The sequence below is a fragment of the Podarcis gaigeae genome, assembly GCF_964106915.1.
Source record: "Podarcis gaigeae genome assembly, chromosome: 18".
Classification (NCBI taxonomy): domain Eukaryota; kingdom Metazoa; phylum Chordata; class Lepidosauria; order Squamata; family Lacertidae; genus Podarcis; species Podarcis gaigeae.
The window spans coordinates 6,801,651-6,819,845 of NC_139696.1; the positions used below are offsets into that span (position 1 = coordinate 6,801,651).

Consider the following 18,195-nt stretch of genomic DNA (forward strand, 5'->3'; position numbering starts at 1 on the left):
CTGAAAAATATAGTCTCTGTGTGATAGGATTTTTTTTTAAATAATTTTTATTAAGGTTTTTACATTAGATAAAAAGAAAAAATATCATATAAAAATTGTTAAAAACAATCAATCTTTCCATCACATTATTTTTCATTTACTTGTTTCGCGGACCTCCTCATACCACCCTTTTTTGTATTGCAAATCAAATTATTAATTCAACAATTTCTTTCCCTCTTTTTGCTACCCAAATCTTATTCTTAAATTATTACAATCTTGAATTTATTACTTACATAAACCCATTTTTTCATATTCTTTTAACCCATTACAGCTAGAAACCACTTAGTTCCAATCCAACATTATTCTAAAATTCATTAATTTTACAATATCTCTGTAAATAAAGTTACAGATAGGTAGCCGTGTTGGTCTGCCATAGTCAAAACAAAAAAAAATTCTTCCAGTAGCACCTTAAAGACCAACTAAGTCAGTTCTTGGTATGAGCTTTCGTGTGCATGCACACTTCTTCAGATGTGTGTATCTGAAGAAGTGTGCATGCACACGAAAGCTCATACCAAGAACTGACTTAGTTGGTCTTTAAGGTGCTACTGGAAGAAATTTTTTTTGATCTGTAAATAAAGTAATCTTTAATTTTCTTCCAATCTTCTTCCACTGACTCTTCTCCCTGGTCTTGGATCCTGCCGGTCATTTCCGCCAATTCCATATAGTCCATCACCTTCATCTGCCATTCTTCCCGGGTGGGTAGGTCTTGTGTCTTCCAGTACTTTGCAATGAGTATTCTTGCTGCTGTTGTAGCATACATAAAGAAAGTTCTATCCTTCTTTGGCACCAATTGGCCGACCATGCCCAGGAGAAAGGCCTCTGGTTTCTTCAGGGAGGTATATTTAAATACCTTTTTCATTTCATTATATATCATCTCCCAGAAAGCATTAATCCTTGGGCACGTCCACCAAAGGTGAAAGAATGTACCTCTGTGTGATAGGAATTTTATGGTCTTAGATATATGGCAATGTTCATAACCGCACATACATAGATCAACACAGGAAGGCCAACCTGGAACCATTTTGATTCCTAAACTGACCAAATGTTTTCTCTGCAAGGTCAAACTGGAAAAGTCTCCCCATTGTCTCTTTCCTCACAAATCCTGTCTTAAGGACACATTTATGATATGAATAAGGTGTGAGTCTGTCACCTGGCCCAGGAACTAAGTATTTATCATTACAAAAGACTGGCCAGGATCCCCAATCAAGTAACCTGCCAGACAGGAGATAAACAAGGACAAGAGAAAAACAACATTTATATTTCTGTGATGTAGGTGGGATGTATCTGAGGGGTGGTCTTAGGTTACACCCCTTCTGTGATGTATGTATGATGTTTCTGGGGGTGGTCTTGATCTACAGGGTGGCAGTTTCAAAAGTCTTTATAAGGCCTTGCGCACCATTTTTCTGGTTTCCTCCTCCTCTCCTGCGGGTGAGGGGAGCACCCTGTTGCAACAGATCAATAAAGATCAAGCTTACTAGCTGCTTTGCTTCTCAATATTCTCTGGTTGGCCTCTGTTATCTTCTCCTACCAATAGGGAACCTATGTAAGGACTCTATATGGGCTCTTGGATACCCCATAAGGGAAAAGGGCAATTTTTGTTTACAACACTGGCCCATGGCTGAAAAAGGTTGCCATATGGGTATCAAACCCACAACGTTCGGGTCATCAGCACAGTGCTCCAACCAACGGAGCTCTACAACCTCCATGCATGAAGCACATTTAAAAGCCAGGGTCTTCCCTGAAAGAATCCCTAGGAACTGAACGCTTGTGTATTTGCAGGACCCCAGGATCTGCCTCAATATTTCTTCCTTCGTTCAATCCAGGACTGTGTTTCTGTTCTGCCTCATCTATATTCTATATTTCATTCCAGAAAAGATTTCCTTGTTAGCCTCAAAATGGAAAACCAGTGAGGTCCCAACCAAAGATAAGTAGCAACTTAAGTGGCAACCGACAACTGGGAAACACTGGCCTGCGAGCGCTCCAGTTGGAGAACAGCCTTTGCCAAAGGTGTCCTGGGCTTTGGAGACACTCGAACTCAGGACGCAAGGGAGAAAAGTGCTAAGAGGAAGGCATGCTTGGCAAACCCTCACCGTGATCGACTCCTGCCCTGGAACCAAGGTCCCCACTGTGGAAAGATGTGTGGATCCAGAATTGGCCTCCACAGTCATTTACAGACTCACTGTTAAAAAATGGAAAACGGACAAGGTCCCAACCAAAGAAGCGTGGCAACTTAAGTTGGCAGAATATGCACAACTCGCAGACTTCATATATTGAATGTTGTAAACGAAAACTGCTCCTTTTCCCTTATGGGGTCCACAATAACCTTTGTAGGTTCTCCATCGGTAGGAGGAAATAACAGAGGCCAACCAGAGACTATTGAGAAGCAAAGCAGCTAGTAAGCCGGATCTTTATTAAAGCTGTTGCTTCTTCTTCGGCGATCACTCGTAGCTGAGTAAGATTGTCTTCCATGAACACAGTCTTAACAGTGAGTCCGTAAGTGACTGTGGATGCCAATTCTGGATCCACACGTCCTTCCGCAGTGGGGACGTAGATTTCCGGGCAGGAGTTGATCACGGTGTGGATTTGCCAAGCGTTCCTTCCTCTTAGCACGTTTCTCTCTTGCGCTCTGAGTTTGAGTGTCTTCAAAGCCCACAACACCTTTGGTCAAGACTGTTCTCCAACTGGAGCGCTCGTAGTTCCGTGTTTCCCAGTTGTTGTGTATACATTTTTTTAGATTTGCCTTGAGACAGTCTTTAAACCTCTTCTGTTGACCACCAGCATTACGCTTTCCATTTTTAAGTTCGGAATAGAGTAGTTGCTTTGGAAGATGATAATCAGGCATCTGCACAACATGACCAGTCCAACGAAGTTGATGTTGAAGAATCATTGCTTCAAAACTGGTGATCTTTGCTTCTTCCAGTACACTGGCATTCGTTCGCCTGTCTTCCCAAGTGACGTGTAAAAATTATCGGTGACACCGTTGATGGAATCTTTCGAGGAGTTGGAGATGGCATTTATAAGTGGTCCATCTTTCACAAGCATACAGTAAGGTTGGTAGTACAGTGGTACCTCGGGTTACAGACGCTTCAGGTTACAGACTCCGCTAACCCAGAAATAGTACCTCGGGTTAAGAACTTTGCTTCAGGATGAGAACAGAAATTTTGCGGCAGCAGTGGGAGGCCCCATTAGCTAAAGTGGTGCTTCAGGTTAAGAACAGTTTCAGGTTAAGAACGGACCTCCAGAACAAATTAAGTTCTTAACCCGAGGTACCACTGTACAATAGCTTTGTAAACAAGCATTTCGGTAGAGTAGTCCTAGCAAACATCCCCAAAGCCAGCATAGTCTTATTTGCAAATACCCGTGGGTTTTTTAGGCCGTATGACCTGGTTGAAAAAGATAAACCTGGAAGAGAGGCATTTGTTATGCAAACGAGGAGCCTTGCCCATGATGCTGCATGACTAGTCCTCCTAAGGCACATTTCTTGCTTTTATTTCCCCAGTGAAAAAGTGAAAACGCCTTTCCACCTGAGAGTTTGGAGCCTTGGGCAAAACACAGGTTGGGGCCTGATTGCAGATGCCAGTTAGGAACACTGTGCCAACTTCGTAGCTTCAGGCGGCACCGTTAAAGTAGCTGCTATTAGGAGAGCTGATATTTAAAAGAGAAAGAAGATCTGGTGCTTTAAAAAAAAAAAATATGCAATGCCTTTTCTGCTTCCTCTTTCACACACACACAGTCTTTGCATAGCACTCTCATGCACCCTTGAGCACGAATTATATATTATATTATATTACATTACATTACATTACATTACATTACATTACATTTAAAGAGTGTTGGAGTGGACATAGATTGGGTGCCTTTGACTCAGTCACACCCTTTCCCTCTGTTAACAGTCTAGCCTAGGGGTCAGCAACCTACAGCCTGTGGGCCACGGCGGTATATAAATTTAAGAATTAACGATCACAATTTTCTTTTAAAAAGAAATATGAAGTTTACAGTACAAAAGCAACAACAACACAACAAACAAAATTGTGATCCTTAGGCGGTATATAAATTTAAGAAATAACGACGATGACCATTTTCTTTTATTATTATTCATTTATTTTTTAAAAGAAAGCTGAAGGTTTATTCTGCATTTCCTGTCCCTGCCCAATATCCCCTTGCAGGGTGTTAATACTTGTGCAGACTTTCTAACCCAGGAAGACACCTGTTTCAGCGATGATATTTAAAATAATAATAATAACTCAAGAATAGGCTCGAGGAAATCATTGCGTATATTAATGAAATTTTGTACACAGCCCTTCATCCGAAGATCCCAGGGCAGTTTGTAGCAGTAGGAACACAAAGCGAGAACGCAAAACGTGCAATTAAAAACAAGAAAACCCTGCAACTGCTCTTCCCCATGTGGCTGAGAATTCAGCTGTGGGTTCTTAAGAGACATGAAAAAAAAGGTTTAGAAATAAGCAAAAAGTAATGGTGAGGATTTGCTGAACTAACAATTTGAATTGGAATACAAGAAAGGGAGGTCTGGAAAATAAGTTAAAAGAAAATAAGTAATGAAAATTGTATTTGTTTTTTAAATGTTTTTATTTTTTTATTTTTTTACACTGTATTATTTTTGAAAATATTCTAATAAATATTCTATATGGGAAGACCAAGAGCTCTCCAGAGCATGTGCAGAGTGCTTGCTCCCTTCCCCTTCCCCAAACCCTTGAGGCGCCAGAGCCACCAGGCTCTTTCCCTTCTCGTGGGTCCGAGGAGCCCCACGTTGCCCCAAGCCCAATTCCTCGCCTTGCAAGGGTCGGGGGTCAGACTAGATTACCCCTAGGGGTCCCTTTTTCGCGAGTCCCAACGGCTTTCTTCCCTCAGCCCCGCCTTTTTTAAAAAAGCCCCGCCCCCTTTCCTCATTTCCCCCCCTTTTTTTACCCAGCCTGCCCCAACAAGGCCCCGCCTCCCCTCTGAGGGAGGCCCCTCTCCCATTGGTCGAAGGGCGCGCGCGCGCGCGCCAGCCATACCAGCCGGCCAATGAGCGAGGAGGGCGGCGGCGGAGCAGCAGGCGGCGAGAACCAATCAGCTCCTTCGCTTTTTTTCCCCCCCTCCCCAACAAGGCCCCGCCTCCCCCTGAGGGAGGCCGCCCTCCGATTGGGCGGGAGGTGCCGGCCAATGAGCGAGGAGGGCGGCGTCGGAGCGGCAGGAGGCGAGAACCAATCGGCTCCTTTCCTTTCCCCTCCCCTCTCCCCTTCAAGAGGCCCGGCGGCCACGCCCACCCCCGCTCCCGGTTGCCTGGCGAAGCCTGAGGCCTGGCTGGGGCCTGCTCGCCAGCCAGCCAGCCAGCCGCCGAGATGCCGCACGGCTTCAAGGCCGGAGACCTCGTCTTCGCCAAGATGAAGGGATACCCGCACTGGCCGGCCAGGGTGAGGGGACATTCCTCTATCTCCATATCTATATATGGCGTGAGGGGGGAAGATATAGATACTGAGGGGAGGGGAGGGGGGCTCCTCGTTGCTTAGCAACCTCCATGGGGGGGAGGGAGGGGCGTCTCTCTTTCTCTTCCCCCCCCCCCCCGTTTTCCTCTCTTGGCTTCTGAGGCTGCGCCTTACGGGGGCTGTTCTACGGCGCCCTCTAGCGGCGGAGGCGGAAGCAGCACCTTGAGGAGCACCAGCCCTTATGTGTGTGTGTGTGTGTGTGTGTGTGTGTGTGTGTGTGTGTGTGATCGCTGTGTGTTTGTGTGATGTTAGGCCTCTTCTCCTCCACCCACGAGAACAAGGCTGGGGGGGGGGAGGTAGGGGCAAGGGAGAGAGGAAGGGGGCCGGGCTCCTGCTAGCATTGCGGAAAAAAAAAAAAACCCATGAGATTCGGGGGGGGGGGTGTTGCCTGGCCCCAAATGTGTCACTAAAATGCATGGGCAGTTTTGTGTATTTGTGTATTATTATTTTTTTGCATTGTGGTTTCCAGTCCTGTCAACCGGGTAGCCAGGGCGGCATACAAATTTTAATAATTATGCATGCATAATGTGCATGCATGAATGTGTGCGTGATTGCATGTGATTATGCATGCAGGAACGCGTGCGTGTGCTTGCTTGTACAGATTTTTTATTTTTGGAGCGGATGGGGTCCCCAGCAAGGGGGAGGTTGGGCCTACAGAAGCTACGGCGGTATACAAATTTTAATAATAATGCAGTGGTACCTTGGGTTACAGACGCTTCAGGTTACAGCCTCCACTAACCCAGAAATAGGACCTTGGGTTAAGAACTTTGCTTCAGGATGAGAACAGAAATCGTGCTCCGGCCGGGCTCCTGTTAGCATTGCAACCCATCCCCACTATGAATCTCAGGGGGGTTGCGGAGGAGCCTGGCCCCAAATGTGTCTCTAAAATGCATGTGCAGTTTTGTGTATTTGTGTATTATTATTTTTTTGCATTGTGGTTTCCAGTCCTGTCATCCGGGTAGCCAGGGCGGATACAAATTTTAATAATTATGCATGTGATTATGCATGCATGAATGTTTGCGTGTGTGCTTGCTTGTACATATTTTTTATTTTTGGAGCGGATGGGGTCCCCAGCAAGGGCCTACAGAAGCTACAGAAGCTAATACAGTGGTACCTCGGGTACAGTGGTACGAGCGGATGGGGTCCCCAGCAAGGGGGAGATTGAGCCTACAGAAGCTACGGCAGTATACAAATTTTAATAATAATGCAGTGGTACCTCAGGTTACAGACGCTTCAGGTTACAGACTCCGCTAAGCCAGAAATAGGACCTTGGGTTAAGAACTTTGCTTCAGGATGGGAACAGAAATTGTGCCCTGGTGGTGCAGCAGCAGCAGGAGGCCCCATTAGCTAAAGTAGTGCTTCAGGTTAAGAACAGTTTCAGGTTAAGAACAGACCGCCGCAACGAATTAACTACTTAACCCGAGGTACCACTGTAATGCATGTGATTATGCCATAGCTGTCAACGTTTCCCTTTTTTTAAGGGAAATTCCCTTGTTCGGAATAGGATTCCTCACAAGAAAAGGGAAAAGCTGACAGCTATGGATTATGCATGCATTTGCTTGTTTGTACAGTGGTGCCTTGCAAGACGGAAAACCCGCTAGACGAAAGGGTTTTCCGTTTTGGAGGTGCTTCGCAAAACGAATTTCCTATGGGCTTGCTTCGCAAGACGAAAATGTCTTGCGAGTTCCTGCAGGGTTTTTTCCTTCCCTCCTCCTTTTTCTAAGCCGCTAAGCGCTTATCCACTAAGCCGATAAAAGCCGCTAATAGTGCTAATCCGCTAAGCCGTCAATGGGCTTGCTTCGCAAGACGAAAAAACCGCTAGACGAAGAGATTCGTGGAACGGATTAATTTCGTCTTGCGAGGCACCACTGTACAGATTATGGGGGGGGCCTACAGAAGCTATGTGGGTAACATACGTGATATATGCATGTATGCCTGGAGTTCAAAGAAACGGGTGTGGGTGCACACGGGTGAGGCCTTTGCACTGCTGAGGAGAGATTTGCCCTCAAGGTTTGGCGCCAAGGGGCTTGGGTCAGGAAGCCTGCCATTGAATGCTCCTCTTAAGTCCGAGGAGGGGGTTGGAGGGATTGTGTTGGGCATGTGTGCACAATACTTAAAATTAATTATATTTATATCCTATTCCATCGTGGAACCTCAGGTGTCTTCCTTAGGTGGTCATCTGTCTGGGTGCTGACCAGATCTGGATCCGCTTAGCTTTGCCAAGGTGGCTCCAATGTCTACCGGGATGTTAATAGTTAATGGAATCGCTCCCACTCGCTAATTTGGGAGGGGTGGGGAATGAGGTGAAATGGGACCCCTGTGGAGACTCTATATATAGGGTCTCCAATGGGGGCCCTGTCTACTCCCTCAGAAATAATGCTGGCTGTGGAATTGAATCATAGAGTTGGAAGAGACCCCAAGGGCCATCGAGTCCAACCCCCTGCCAAGCAGGAAACACCATCAGAGCACTCCTGACATATGGTTGTCAAGCCTCTGCTTCAAGACCTCCAAAGAAGGAGACTCCACCACACTCCTTGGCAGCAAATTCCACTGTCGAACAGCTCTTACTGTCAGGAAGTTCTTCCTAATGTTTAGGTGGAATCTTCTTTCTTGTAGTTTGGATCCATTGCTCCGTGTCCGCTTCTCTGGAGCAGCAGAAAACAACCTTTCTCCCTCCTCTATGTGACATCCTTTTATATATTTGAACATGAATTAATTTTATAATGAAATGATTTTAGAATGTTTTATCATTTTACTGTTGTTAGCCGCACTGAGCCCGGCCTTGGCTGGGGAGGGCGGGATATAAATAAAAATTTATTATTATTATTATTGGCATCTGTCTGTCTCAAGAGACAATGGAATGCGCCTTTAGAGGGGGGAGTCAATCTGCTGTATTAGCAGCACTGAAATGACCTTCTGTGGTGCATTGTATGGCCTTGGCTGTGTGTATGGGGGTCCTGGAACCTCTCACTGTTGACGAGAAAGACTTCATGCAATCCATACATGCACACACACATTCACTCACTCAGATGTTATGTGCGCCCTTTTCTCCGTCTATGCCATGGGTAGGCAAACTAAGGCCCGGGGGCTGGATTTGGCCCAGTCGCCTTCTAAATCCGGCCCACGGATGGCCCAGGAATCAGTGTGCTTTTACATGAGTAGAATGTTTGCTTTTATTTAAAATGCATCTCTGAGTTATTTGTGGGGCATAGGAATTTGTTCATTTTTTTCCTTCAAAATATAGTCCGGCCCCACACAAGGTCTGAGGGACAGTGGACCAGCCCCCTGCTGAAAAAGTTTGCTGACCCCTGGTCTTGTGAGATACAATAAGTACAGTCTGTGCATTCCCCCCCAACAACATATTCACACACACATGAGGGTCTGCCTGGAATCTCCGTCCCAACTGTGCATTAGTCAGTAACCAAATACTTTTGTTAAACTGGTGGCAGAAATGTTTGTGCAGTAGGTAGTTTGGGACAGGGTACATTTTTTTTATTATTATTGCATCAAGGATTTTCTATGCAGTTGGCCTTACATGCCACTTGTATCCCTCCAAAACTGTGTGTGCGGTGTGTGGGCAGCCTCTTGTTTGTGATATTCTGTTGGGGCAGTGTTGTGCAATGAGGAGAGAGAAGAGGTACATTTTCCTGAACCCTAAGTGTTCTGATGGGGTTATCCCTAATGTCTGCCATCATTGTTTTGAGGCCCCTTATTCCTGCACCAGCCTTGGAAAATTGAGGGGAGGGGTGCTTCTTTCCTCACCCCAAATTTTTCCTCTTTCATCGCTCCCCCCCCCCTCAGTTGTGCAATGGAGCCAATTGGCTTCATATACAGTGGTGCCTGTGACGATAATAATAATTATGTGATGAGTGGTAACCAGTGATGATGATAATATCCTCTGGGACCTGTGCTGGGCACAAGGCAGAACATTTTGCACAGAATATACCCCTTCCCAGTTATAAAATGGGTGTTGGAACAGAATGGGAAGGATTCCAATTTTTCTGCGCCCCATTGTTTTATTTATTTGTTTCACTTACAATCCGCCCCCTCATTTTCTCATTTTGTGAGGTAGTTTAGGCTGAAAGACTTACTGGCCCAGGGTTACCCGTTGAACTTAATGTCCGAGTGAGAATTTGAACCCCTATCTCTCAGGTCCTAGCTTGACATTCCAAGCATGCTAGCCTTATTTTGCAAGAGCCCAGCCTATACGTTTGCTATCCAAATGGAGTTCTCTTCCCTGCCCCCTGTTGTACCGTGGATTCACATACTAGGACTTCCTTGGGATTCTGGCACTTCCAGTGGAATCTCTTCAGGGTCAGAAACTCAGGTATATAAGCCAATCGCCAAATGGCACCTTAAAACCTGGGTTGCTGTCACCACAATGGGATGTCCAGGCGCCATTCAAGTTACTGATATTGTTTCTATTATTCATTTCACTTCTATACTGCTTTATATTTTAAAGGAGAAATCTCAGAATCGTTTACAAGACATTAAAACCTCAAATAAAACAATCCAGAATGCTTTAGCTGAGATTCCTGCTGGACTAGATGGCCTTTGGTCTCCTTCCAACTCTACGATGATTTTAAAACAAATGCAGACTTCCAGGAAAATATTTCAGTTCCTTCTCTGAGAGACACTTTCTTTCCCTGTACAGTGGTACCTCAGGTTACATACGCTTCAGGTTACATACGCTTCAGGTTACAGACTCTGCTAACCCAGAAATAGTGCCACGGGTTAAGAACTTTGCTTCAGGATGAGAACAGAAATTGTGCTCCGGCGGCGCGGCAGCAGCAGGAGGCCCCATTAGCTAAAGTGGTGCTTCAGGTTAAGAACAGTTCCAGGTTAAGAACGGACCTCTGGAACGAATTAAGTACTTAACCTGAGGTACCACTGTATTTATTTACCTACTTAATGTATAAAGGTAAAGGGACCCCTGATCATTAGGTCCAGTCGTGGACGACTCTGGGGTTGCGGTGCTCATCTCGCTTTATAGGCCGAGGGAGCCGGCGTACAGCTTCCGGAACATGTGGCCAGCAGGACTCTGGCGAACCAGAGCAGCGCACGGAAAAGCTGTTTACCTTCCCGCCAGAGCAGTACCTATTTATCTACTTGCACTTGGATGTGCTTTCAAACTGCTAGGTTGGCAGGAGCAGGGACCAAGCAACGGGAGCTCACCCCGTCACGGGGATTCAAACCGCCGACCTTCTGATCAGCAAGCCCTAGGCTCTGTGGTTTAACCCACAGCACCACCTGTGTCCCACTTAATGTATAGATCGGCCCTATAACAGGACTCTAGGAAGCCAAGGTGGGGTAGTGGCTAGAGTGTGGGAGATCAGGGCTCAAATCCCCGATCCGTCATGAAGCTCACTGGGTGACCTTGAAGTCAGTCACCGCTTCTTTACCTACCTCACAGGGTCTTTGTAGGGATTAATGGAGGAGGGGCATGCACCATGTACTCCTGGGGGGGAGGGAAGGTGGGATATAAATGCAATAAATAATGTCTTTTGCTCACCTGCTTAAGAAAGCTGGAGAGGCCAGCCAGATGGAGATGTCAGTCGCCAGCCTGGCACCCAGAGATCTCCATGTGATTAGAATTAGATTCGTGCCAGTGGCAAAACAGGCCTGGCACCAGGGGGATCTCAAAGACTGCTTCATCCTTACATTGGCTCCCAGTACGTTTCCGAGCACAATTCAAAGTGCTGGTGTTGACCTTTAAAGCCCTAAACGGCCTCGGCTCAGTATACCTGAAGAAGCATCTTCACCCCCATCATTCTGCCTGGACACTGAGGTCCAGCACCGAGGGCCTTCTGGCGGTTCCCTCACTGCAAGAAGCAAAGCTACAAGGAAGCAGGCAGAGGGCCTTCTCGGTGGTGGCACCCGCCCTGTGGAACGCCCTCCCATCAGATGTCAGAGATAAACAACTATCTGACATTTAGAAGGCATCTGAAGGCAGCCCTGTTCAGGGATGTTTTTTATGTGTGACATTTTAACATATTTTTAATCTTTGTAGGAAGCTGCCCAGAGTGGCTGGGAAAACCCAGCCATATGGGCGGGGTACAAATAAATTATCATTATCATTATTATTATTATTATTATTATTATTGATGTAGCATGGGGCACGATGGCTCTGCTGTACCTTCGCTGTTGGAGGCAGCGTGCTTCTGAATGCTAGTTGCTGAAAACCACAGGAGGGGAGTGGGCTGTTAAACTCCAGTTGTGCTTGTTGGCTTCTTACTGCAACATCTGGTCAGTAACTCTGGGGGCAGGGTGCTGGGCTAGTATGTAACCTGAAGCGTATGTAACCCAAGGTACCACTGTACAGTGGTCAGCTCCCCACTACCCCAAATCTTCACTTCTGCACCTTGAAAGCGTTCTAGGCACCTTGTGACAGACAAGAACCTTTGCCTGTACAGTGGTACCTCAGGTTACATACGCTTCAGGTTACAGACTCCGCTAACCCAGAAATTGTACCTTGGGTTAAGAACTTCGCTTCAGGATGAGAACAGAAATCGTGTGGTGGCGGCGCGGCGGCTGCAGGAGGCTCCGTTAGCTAAAGTGGTGCTTCAGGTTAAGAACAGTTTCAGGTTAAGAACAGACCTCCGGAATGAATTAAGTACTTAGCCCGAGGTACCACTGTATAGCCTGTCATTATCCGGGGACTAGCTCCTTTCTAGCAGCTTTGGAGTTTTGACTTAGGACGCTGTGAAAAGTGCATGGAATTTGTACCCTCAACCTGCTTTCTTGCTCTCAGAGATGTGGGGGTGGGAGGGGGAAACAGCCCACATATTTAAGGTTTCGCTCACCAAGCCAAACATGAGAAGGGATGCTCAGCATGTGTGGTGTTACGGCATCATGATGTTCTTTCTATCTTGCAAAGGGAGGGCTTAGCTGACAGTCACACCTGCACCCAGCGATCGAAACTCACCAGGCGCATTTTGCACGTGGCTGTCGGCCACTTGCGACCAAGTGTAGACACCGGGGTGCCAGGATGGCACCTGGCACCTCCACCATCTGGCTGGCTGGCATGCAGGCACACAGCAGCATCTTTTTGTTGCTGTGAAGCAAGTCACCTGTCGCACGCCATAGCGCTTCAGCAAAAGAGCACAATCTTCTGCAGTGAACCAGCTGACTTGCAAAGTGGCGCAGCAGCAGCAGCAGCAGCAGCAGCAAACTCTTTCCTTGAAGTGTGCAATTCAATCTCATTTTGAAACTGGCAGAGCTGAGACCTTGCCCTAACGCTGAACCGAACCCAAAGGTTTAACGGTATTTCTTCTCTCTCATCCTGTTCAGTAACGGAGCCAGTAATTAAAAATGATTTAATTACTGGCTCCGTTACTTTGAACTTATTCAGGTTCACATTGTACAAATTGATGTCATCAACCACTATTCTTGTGGAGTAAGTCTGTTGGGAGTGGATATAATGATGAATATTTAACGAGAGACCTTTTTTATTTTTAAACACGGTGACGGATCCAAAGGACCTTGCTTCTTCCTCCTTGTCGCTTCAGCTGATCTTAAAAGGAGTCTCCCCTGAACAGGATTTGTTGAAAGAAACCTGAGAACTTGCAGTGGAAGGGGGCAATTTTAGAAGCCCACATAATTGCTTAGGAGCATGCCTGTTTTCTTGACTGTTTTCACACACTACTGTCCTGTAGAATTCTATCAGTTATATTTTATACGCACAATCAGAATGAATTTCAGGAACCAAAATGCTTTTTCCGTTCTCTCAACCCAAGTGTAGCAGATGATGTGGGACTACAACTCCCATCGTCTTCAGCAAGCATGGCCAGTGGACAGGGATGATGGGAGTTGTAGTCCAACAAAATCTGGACTGCACATTGGCCAGCCCCGCTTTAACCACGATACCAAGGTGGTTCTCTGCGATAATCACTCAAGCCGCCATGCTGATTCTGTTTGACTTGCTCTTCTTTTCAGATCGACGATATCATTGACGGCGCAGTGAAGCCCCCGCCCAACAAATATCCCATTTTCTTCTTCGGCACCCACGAGACGTAAGTTCCGGTCTTGGGATCTGGGGCAGGGCACGGCTTTCCCGCGTTTCGTTTGCTCGATGCCGCCCTGCTCCATTCTCTAACCTTTGCTTTCCTTCTCTGCCCCAGGGCCTTCTTGGGACCCAAGGACCTCTTCCCTTACGAGAAATACAAGGACAAATATGGAAAGCCCAACAAACGGAAAGGCTTCAACGAAGGATTGTGGGAGATCCAGAACAACCCGCATGCCAGTTACAGTGCGCCTCCGGTAAGTGGCATCAAGGACAGCCCTGCTGGAGCTACAATAGTTGGCTTTGTACCTCCCGCTCAGGGCAACATACATTGGGGTGGGGAACTTCTGACCCTCCAAACGTGGGGCTGCAACTCCCATCTGTTGGTCCTGCTGTCTAGAGGGCCAAACATTCCCAACCCCTGACACAAATAATTTTGCACCCACACTAGGGCCACGTCGGTCGTCTGCATCGAAAGCAACAGCCTTACAACATGTTAAAAGACTTACAGGTTGATAGTGGCACAAGCTTTCGTGGTCTACAGTCCACCAGATTCGTGATGCAGATAGACCTGCTGGGGTTGTTTTGGGGGGTGGGTGAGATGGACTGTATGCAGCAAGGTTGGAAGGAAATGAAATGCAGAAAATATGAATGGTGACACAATGGCCGGCCACCAAGGCTGTCATTGGTAACACAGACATCCTGGCACTGAGAAGCCAATTAACACTGTGGTTTAAAAATGGAGGAACTCCCTCAGGTATTTTGGGTCCAAGCTGTTTAGGGCATTAAAAAGTAAGTACGAGGACTTTAAGGGACACAGGTGCTGTGGTCTAAAGCACAGAGCTTTTGGGGGTTACTGATCAGAAGGTTGGTGGTTCAAATCTTTTCGACGGAGTGAGCTCCCATTGCTCTGTCCCAGCTTCTGCCAACCTAGCAGTTCAAAAGCACACCAGTGCAAGTAGATAAATAGGTACTGCTGTGCTGGGAAGGTAAACGGTGTTTCCATTCGCTTTGGCTTCTGTCACAGTGTTCTGTTGCGCCAGAAGCAGTTTAGTCCTGCTGGCCACATGACCCGGAAAGCTTTCTGTGGACAAACACCGGCTCCTTCGACCTGAAAGCGAGATGAGTGCCACTACCCCATAATCGCCTTTGACTGGGGTCCTTTACCTTTTACCTTTTTACCCGCACTTTAAATTGAGCTCAGGAGCAAATAGGTAGGCAATGTGATTCTTTCAAAATAGGTATAATGTGAACAGCTTTCCTAAAAAGATAATTCCGTGTAGAAATGAAATAAATAACAACAACAAATCTGGCTATGCTGGTTAAAATGGTAGCAGGCAGCCTGCAGTAACTGAAGCTTCAGAATAGTCTTGAAGGGCAGGCCTACATATAACGTACTGCAGTAATCTAGCCGAGATGGGGTACCAGAGCACGGGTTATAGAATCGTAGAGTTGTAGAGTTGTAAGCTCTTGCAATTCAGGAATCTCTTGCCCAACATGGGGCTTGAACCTGAGATTAAGAGGTGGAGGTGAGGAAGATTAGCCTGAGCAACAGTGACTGGCCCAAGTGAACCTGAGTCTCCCCAGACACCATTGATAGACTTCTGCTCCCAGCTTCGTCCCCCTCTGTTTCTTTCTTTGTGGAATTGTGCTTGGAGATTTACAATTTTTTAAGGGAAAATATCTTAACGATTTGCCTGTCTTCCTTCCCATCCCCCATCAGCCAATAAGCTCCTCCGATAGTGAAGTCCCTGACATTGACCCCATAGTTGGCGGAGGCGGAGGAGCCGGAAGCGACATCGCGGAGGAGGAGGAATCTGCCCCGATGGCCGCAGTCGGTGCCGCGGGAGTGACCGTGGAGAAAGTGCAGAGCGACGACGAGTCTGACAGGGGAAGCGATCACAGTGGTCTGAAGCGGAAGCCGTTAGCCATGAAAGTGAGTGTAGCCGCTGGGGAGTGAAAGTGCTTCCACCCCCCACCCCCAGTCCTGGTCTCCCACTGTGGGCTCCCTGTCTAAAGTGGCCAGTTTGGACAACGGGACCTCTCTGTTTACTATAAGGAGAGCCCTGTTTAAACAGACCAAAGGCCTGTCTCAGGGGTAGCTTGAGACCTGTGGCCCTCCTCCAGACATTGTTGGACCCCAACTCCCACAATCCCTGGCTAGTATAGCCAATGGTCAAGGGTGATGGGAGTTGTAATCTGGCAACATCCGGAGGGCCACAGATTCCCCACCTCTGGCCTGTCTTTCCCACAGTGGATAGCCAGGGGTAGTCAACCTTTTTATACCTTCCACCCACTAATGCATCTTTGTTGATGGTAAAATTTCCTTACCGCCCACCAGTGCTCGATGGAAGGAGGATTCAGCTTGTGCCGTAGAACCCCCTACTGCCCGCCTAGAGTCCAGAAACGCCCACTAGTGGGTGGTAGGGACCAGGTTGACAACCCCTGGGCTGAACAAATGCCTCTGGGAAGCCCAAGAGGCAACAACCATTTTCCAGGACTCCAAGTGGGGATTTGACCAAGGCAGAATACTATTACAGTTGTCCCTTGGATCCCGAACGCCTTGTGAGTCGAATGTTTTGGCTCCCGAACATTGCAAACCTGGAAGTGAGTGTTCTGGTTTGCAAACGTTCTTTGGAACCCGAAGGTGCAACGCTGCTTCCGATTGGCTGCAGGAAGCCGCGCCTTGGTTTCCGAACATTTGGAAGTTGAATGGACTTCCTGAACGGATTCCGTTCGACTTCCAAGGTACGACTGCATTTCCCTTGAGCTGGACACTATGCAGTCGAGAATAGAAAAATTGGCTTTTTCTTCTGCTGCTGCATCCACACTGTTGACTCACGTTAAGCCTGTGGTCCACTAAAACCCCTAGATCTGTGTCACATGTACTATTGCCATTATAGGTGTCCCTCATGTTTGTGCAGCTGGTTCTTCCTGTTTTAAGTGCAGAACCTCACCTATCGAAATTCATTCTGTCAGTTTAGGCTTAGTTCCTCCATCTGTTAAGGTCATCTTGAATCCCAATTCTGTCTTCTACCCATTCCACTTTGGTGTCGTTTGCAAATTCGTTCGTTACATTGCTGTAATAATAATAATAATAATAATAATAATAATAATAATTTTTATTTATATCCCGCCCTCCCCAGCCGAAGCTGGGCTCAGGGCGGCTAACAACAATCAAAATAGTTCAACATTCTAAAAACATTCATTATAAAATTAATTAAAATCAAATTAAAATCAAATTAATGGCAACCATCAAGCAAAATTCTGTGCAGGTTGCCAGAGGAGGGGGTCAAGCTGCGCCCTGACCAAAGGCCTGGTGGAACAGCTGTGTCTTGCAGGCCCTGCGGAAAGATGTCAGGTCCCGCAGGGCCCTAGTCTCTTGTGACAGAGCGTTCCACCAGATTGGAGCCGCGGCCGAGAAAGCCCTGGCTCTAGTTGAGGCCAGCCTAACCTCTCTGTGGCCTGGGATCTTTAGGATGTTTTTATTTGCAGACCGTAAATTTCTCTGTGGGACATACCAGGAGAGGCAGTCCTGCAGGTACGAGGGTCCTAGGCCGTATAGGGCTTTAAAGGTTAAAACCAGCACCTTAAACCTGATCCTGTACTCCACCGGGAGCCAGTGCAGCTGGTATAGCACCGGGTGAATGTGATCTTGCAGCGAGGACCCCATAAGGAGTCTCGCCGCGGCATTCTGCACCCGCTGGAGTTTCTGGGTCAGTCTCAAGGGCAGCCCCACGTAGAGCGAGTTACAATAATCCAGTCTGGAGGTGACTGTCGCATGGATCACAGTGGCTAGGTCAGGGCGAGAGAGATAAGGAGCCAACTGCTTAGCTTGGCGGAGTAGGGGAGTTGCTCCAGTTCCTTGGATTATTTTCATTGTTCTATCATCATCATCATAAATTTATACCCTGCCCATCTGGTTGGGTTTTCCCAGCCACGCTGGGTGACTTCCAACAAAATATTAAAAATACATTAAAGCATCAGTCATTAAAAACTTCACCAAACAGGGCTGCCTTCAGATGTCTTCTAAAAGTCAGGTAGTTGTTTATTTCCCTGACATCTGATGGGAGGGCGTTCCACGGGGTGGGTGCCACCACTGAGAAGGCCCTCTGCCTGGTTCCCTGCAACCACACTTCTCGCAGGGAGGGAACCGCCAGTAGGCCCTCGGAGCTGGACCTCAGTGTCCGGGCTGAACGATTCATGTGGAGACATTCCTTCATATTCTCTAGTTCTGTAACATTCTTGTTACATAGCAGTGTGACATTTATAGGTGCTGTAACGCAGAGGGTATTTTTGTTGAGGGGCGGTCTGCAACATGGCTGCCATAAGAGAACTCCAGCCCTGGCAAAGAAGTTCACAGCAGCTGTTTGCCCCAAAGAAGTGATGGTCCAGATGCACAGAGAAGCTTTTTTAAAGTTTTTGTTGCCATTTGAGTGCCTGCTGCTGGAAGGAGGAGAGATGGCTGTTGTGTACTGTTGCGTTGGAGGTTTCCCAAAGTTGGGTCTCCAGCTGCTTTTGGACTACAACTCCCGTCATCCCCAGCTAGCAGGACCAGTTGTCAGGGATGATGGGAATTGTGGTCCAAAAACAGCTGGAGACCCAAGTTTGGTGAACCCTGGCTTAATGTATCTGGTTGGCCACTGTGAGAACAGATAGACCACAGGC

At 47.2% G+C, this 18,195-nt stretch overlaps 1 protein-coding gene across 1 annotated transcript in view; it reads left to right on the top strand.

Annotated features, from left to right (window-relative positions):
* The first annotated feature begins 5,284 nt into the window (after positions 1-5,284).
* HDGFL2 (HDGF like 2) overlaps positions 5,285-18,195 on the top strand; it is a 31,018-nt gene continuing 18,107 nt past the window's right edge. The window contains 5 exon segments of the mRNA XM_083720861.1: positions 5,285-5,453; positions 13,461-13,537; positions 13,646-13,784; positions 15,251-15,477; positions 15,479-15,545. Coding sequence (XP_083576987.1) covers positions 5,382-5,453; positions 13,461-13,537; positions 13,646-13,784; positions 15,251-15,477; positions 15,479-15,545 — 582 coding nt within the window. The 5' untranslated portion in view covers positions 5,285-5,381.